Here is a 5,712-nt window from a genome sequence, read left to right on the forward strand (position 1 = left end):
CGAACAACTTCAATTAACTTTGCGTCAAGACCGATTGGCCTTGATTCAACGGTGAATCCGCATGATATCGATTAAATTTAAAATAGGATAGGAAGCGCGGTAAAATTTTCTCTAAGACGGATATCCGAAATGCCGGGTCTAGGTGATCGAGCATCGGTCAAGTATTTAGTATCGACAAAAGCCAGTCGTTTCGGTCGTCGATTCGTTGCGAAGGAGACCGTAATTCAACTTTCAACTCTCGAATGGGAAACAGTGAGCAAATGCAGTATACATATGTACCTACTGGATTTGCCGTGTCCCGTGTCCCGTGTCTCGTGTCCCGTGTCCCGTATCCCGTACGAAAAGTATCATCTGCGATTCTAAGTAGCCTCTTGCTCGGACTCCATCTTGTAGTTACCGAAAGGTTTGTTATTGTGTATGTTGTTAACAGCCATGTACGCATAGAGGCGGGGATTCCGTGCTCCGAGCACATATCGTCCGTATCGGGATAGGACGAGGGCAAGAACAGGACTGGGCGGTGGATGTAACCCGCTGTTATAACTGTCGCCGTTCAGAACCCCGGTCAGGAAGTGATCGAGGGCTTTCATCGCCGCCGTTATGTCTTGGGAATTACGATGGGGATGCGGCGTCAGAACCTTCTCACGATAGGGCAATCGGGCATCATCCGAATTGTCCGTTCGGTATTCATCGCGCTCTTCTACAACTTGATACGAGGTCTGCCGCCGGGGAGCTTGGCGATCATGTTCGACCTGTGCCGATCGCACTCCCGGTATAGCACCGCCACCAACTCCCGACGATGTATTAAGAATCTTGTTCGACGTTGACCACGTCTCGTGGCCACCTTGTTTCTCCTTCTGCGATCTTGACACGTGAATGCTTCGAACAAAGAATCGTTTCAAAAGATCGTACACAGAAGATTCATTTATACGTACATGCGTACAATACCTAGGCACATGCATACGTATAGTTTCTCTGAAGAAATTTTGATCGCGTTTCTCTACTCTGTACGATAAACGTTCAATCTGCAACCCCACCCTCTTCCTATCCTTTACTATTTTTTCTTGCCGAACACTCTTCCTTTCGTGCATCATGAAACAGCTATAAAAGTATACGTTTCGGAGTATGTATTCAACTATTTAGAAACGACGTACGTGCACTACGCTGACTCGAACGAATGCTTCGAAATTGATTACGACAAGTCAGACCGTCAAGTACGAGATACACTTTCATCCATTAGTGCCGACTTGCTGCGACTTAAAAATAGTTGTGGAAAATATGAAAGCGTCTCTGTTATCATTAACATATTATAATTATTATTAACGAGGAAAATAAATGTTTGCTTAACCCACTTGTATCTTGTACAATGGATGCAGAAACATTTTATTTTCCATAAAGATCTGCGGTCTGGTGTCTAATTAATAATGTATAATTAACAGAAATATGAATTTCGTCGAGCTTCTCGCAAGAACAGATATATGTATGTAGCAGCGCAACGTCGCGTTTTCGTTTCTCGCTGCATACGTATACATACTTGCTTGCAGGGAATTCAAACGCGGTAAAAATGATGCGAATACAGAAAAGGGGTCCCCTTACGTCTACCTGAAAACTGTTTAACAAACATGACGAATATTGGATACGTCCAAAGGACGTAATAATCCAAAACACCGAAGAAGCGTGTCTAAGGAGTGGAAAATAGAAAACGGCGGAATATCGTTACGACAGTCTTTCCATGCCAGCCTTTAGATACCAATCTGATAAAGAAAAAGAAAGAAAGAAAAAAAAAAAAAACTCGTGGCCACACACGTCGCAGAAGATCAAAGGAAAATGTATGCAAAACATGAAAAGTCTGTTTTCGATATATGTACATGCATGCACGGTACATACAGTCAGTCAAAAGAGTCTCCCTGCACTGTTGAAAATGGAGCAAGTTTTTCAAAAATGAACCGAAAGACTAGAGTTTTTTTCTATACCTATACGAATATTATAATTGGGACAGGAATCGCGAGGAACGATTAAATATTGATTTTACTTTAATGAAAATTTGAAAAACACATTCTGTAGGTTTATATTAGTTGCGTACACGTATACGGATATAATGAACGTTTCATCGAAATTTGGAAAAAGTGTACAGAGATTTTGTTGACCGATTGTATAAGGGGAAGGCTATATAATATATGGTATATGCACCTTCTTCTATGGTCTTTGCGAGTATCGTGCGTTAAAGAATATGCTTGAACGCAAGAGATTCGACTCGTAATCGAATAAGGGTGCAATAGTACTTTCACTCTCTATCTGTAAATCTTGTACATTGAATCGCAGTTTCTTGGCAGATATCGAGCTCTTGCGTGACTGACTGTGAGTCACCTAACCGTGTTAGTCACCTTAACCCTCAGAAAGTGGGCATTTTTTAGCTCTTTACTTGCCGGAAGCTTAATAATAGACTTTCTAATAACTGTGCTGTATGCGAAAGAAGCGTAATAATCTTATTTTAAATAATCATTTCAAAAGAGATTTTTCAACTATTTATGCATATTCAGAAATTCACAATTCACAGTTTGCCAGGAAACGCGTCAAATTATTTATAAATTGTTTCTTGCACGAAAAGAGATCTTTTATGCATTTATAAGAAAAATTCGCAGTCTAGTCGTTACAAGGAAACGGTACAGTTTTCCCCTACTGTCACTATGCTAAACCAATCTGAAGAATACGTACGTATGTACGTATAGGTATATACACGGATGATTCTTTAAAAGGATCAAGAACAATTGAGAGAAAGAATAGAACGCTCGACATACTTTTCATATTCTACGCTAAACATGTAAATTCTTACCTTTGCTTGTCCGTGATCGATTGAATCTCCTGGTGTTTGAAAGGTGCTCTGAGGTCGATCGATAATGGTTTCAGGTATGAATGACCCCCTTGTGTTTGTCTTTGAACAAATCCTCTACTTGGGTCTGCAACATCTTCCAGGCCATTGTCCAAAGCTTGATTAACGAAAACAGCATGTTCCGAAACTTTTGGAAGTACAGTGTTTGTGGTCGGAAGGTAACCGAGGGGTGGAAACTGCAAACTCGTTCCCGCTTGGAAATCCCGAAGTACTTTCGTTGTTAGTATACCACTGGTCAAGCATGCGAGAGTTATCTGAATGAAACAATTTATACGCAACAAAGAAAAATTACTCTTTCTTTCTCGAGACAAAATCTGGTAAATATTTACATCAAGGGAGCCACCTCCGATTTAGATCATTTTTTAATATGTTGCCAAGGTTATACCTACCCTGAGCAACGTTCTAAAGGTTATACCTGGCGGACGCTCTTTATAAAAAAGAATAATATGTATGGTTTCTTCTCGAATAATATGGTTTTGATCAAAATTTTCCAAAAAATTAGTAATCTTTCTACCATTTGGAATTCTAATGTATAAAACATTCTGTTAATAGCATTCTTTCGACTCGTACTTGTATTGGAAGACTAAAAGTTCACATTTACAATCACTGTTCTAGCTGTTCGGAGATATAATTAACTGTTTCAAAAAAGAAAAAAAAAGAAAAACTGCTATCTTTATTTATCATTGCATCGAATTATTGCAATTACATTTTCTACAATACCAACTTATATGAAAAACGAAAAACAAAAAAAAAAAAAAAAGAAAAGAAATATATTAGAACATAATACATCTCACCGGAAAAAAGAAAATACTTCTTTCGATGTCGACCAACATTGCGGTAAGTTTTAGGAAGAACTAAGCCGGCAATATAGAATCGACGTTCCCTTTATATGCTCGTGCACTACCCATCCTAAGAGCTTAGTCTTGTCGATGACAGGAAATGTGCACATCGTGCGCAAGTCCCCGTACCTATCTACATATGAAAGATTTCTCTACTTTCTCTTTCCTTTGTACAACCAAATCTTCTTCATTCTTAGCGTCAACTTTGGTTCTTGAATACGAAAGAATCTCAAAGGATGACACAATATTTATAAACTGGTCTTCGAACAAACGAAAAACAAAAGAAAAGAAAAATGAACAATGGATGGCAGAAGCAGAGGCTTCAAGCTTATTTAAAATCAGTCCAATGTATATCGTCGTACTATTCTTCTTTAACGTAATGACCACAGTTCGAGTGTCGACAATTCCTCGCGAATGGGAAATTTAATGTTCAAACACTTTTTAGATCCACAGTATGCAGTGCAAGTTGTTTAACAAGCAATAGTGAGAAAACAACGACGATCCACCAGCCCCATTGTCCGACAAGCTCGGATAAGTATTTTTATTTTTTCCAATTTTTACAGTTGTATTTTTAATTTTTTTCGTTTTTACACTTACATATACATAATTAATAATAACCGTAGCTAAAAATATGAAAAAATTCACAGACAGTGTTGACGACAATACCACATTGTTAAATTAATGTTCAGGATGGTCGCTTCTAAACTTCGATATGAAATCTGTATTTGTTCGAATTTTTCCGGGTTTTTCATTTTTTACAACTTGATCTTGCAACTAAAAAATTCAACTAAAAATTAAGCATTACTTAGCATTACAATTAATATTATATTTAATTTATATTAATTAGAGATTTTGTACATTAAACAAACTTATATGTTAGTTACATATTTTATATGCGTTTTGTACCACGCTAAAAATCCGAGTACGGGGGCAGCACTGTATCGGGAACGCCGAAACCCCTGAGCACTTTTATATCCTCTCTGGCAGCGCTACATATGCTATGGCTAACGGTGTAGTATAGGACGATTGGTCCCTCTTAGTTTCAGTTTATCCAGGCTTTTCAAGTACGCTTGAGGCGCTGTAGTTTGCCGTTCTCCTAGTTACGTAGTCTATGCCGAGTAGAAGATCCTAGTACGAGTTTCCGTTGAATATCGTATATAGTCTATGCTCGTACATTGCCATGTGGCTGAACCATTAGGTTGTGACGTCGCCCTAATCGAAACAGGCGCCATCTCGGTAATAACTAGACATGATACCGCGCGTATTCGAACAGACACGTATTCTATAAGGATAATCTTTAAGAAAGCGCAGTTAGAAAATGTTATGTTAAGTCAAGAGGTCACTCGAGTAGGGAAAGCGAGACGCAAGGAATGCCAGCTGCAAGCGATAACGGAGCGGAACCACTTCTACTAGGACCAGGCCCGCTTAAGCGAAGGACAACGAGGAAAAACAGACCCGAGAGAAGACAGCTCTACAGCCTCCCTCAAGGACCTGGAAGACATAAATTAGTCACCCCCGAACAAGAGGCCACCTACGAAGACATCGAACGGCAATCGAAACGCACGTGGCATGCTACACGCGAGTAACCCCTCAGATTACGTCCCCTTGGGCCACTCCTTCGAGGCCTTACGCATTCTAGGCCCACGCAACTTAGGGGAGGAGACTACCCTTCTGATTGGACCTCACGACGCCCCACTATCAACGCATCCTGGAACCGGAGGTCCGATAAAAGGAACAGAGCAAAGGCCCTCGACACACTCGTTTTTGATCTCGAAAATCACTTTGTCGACCCATCAACATTATTAGAAATACAGTAAAGTTTTCCGACCAAGTTACGTTTATAACATTTTATATCCATTTTCCCTTCCCAGATAAAGCCGCGTTCGGGAGTTTAGTACCTTAGTACTTTGAGGCGTTTGAACTCATGCCGCGAAATTGATAGATTAACCGGTTGTGCCATCTGCAGACAAGTATCGTAATTTCGGG

The 5,712-nt window shown here is 39.8% G+C and overlaps 1 protein-coding gene across 1 annotated transcript; it reads right to left on the bottom strand.

Annotated features, from left to right (window-relative positions):
- Positions 1-352: 352 nt before the first annotated feature.
- Positions 353-3,141, bottom strand: LOC143360519 (uncharacterized; the record flags this gene model as incomplete). The annotated part of the gene is made up of 2 exons (XM_076799451.1): positions 353-861; positions 2,831-3,141. Coding segments are annotated over 2 exons (813 nt in total), but the record flags the coding sequence as incomplete, so codon positions are not given.
- Between the last annotated feature and the right edge of the window lie 2,571 nt (positions 3,142-5,712).

The sequence above is a fragment of the Halictus rubicundus genome, chromosome 13 (genome assembly GCF_050948215.1).
Source record: "Halictus rubicundus isolate RS-2024b chromosome 13, iyHalRubi1_principal, whole genome shotgun sequence".
In the NCBI taxonomy this organism is placed as follows: domain Eukaryota; kingdom Metazoa; phylum Arthropoda; class Insecta; order Hymenoptera; family Halictidae; genus Halictus; species Halictus rubicundus.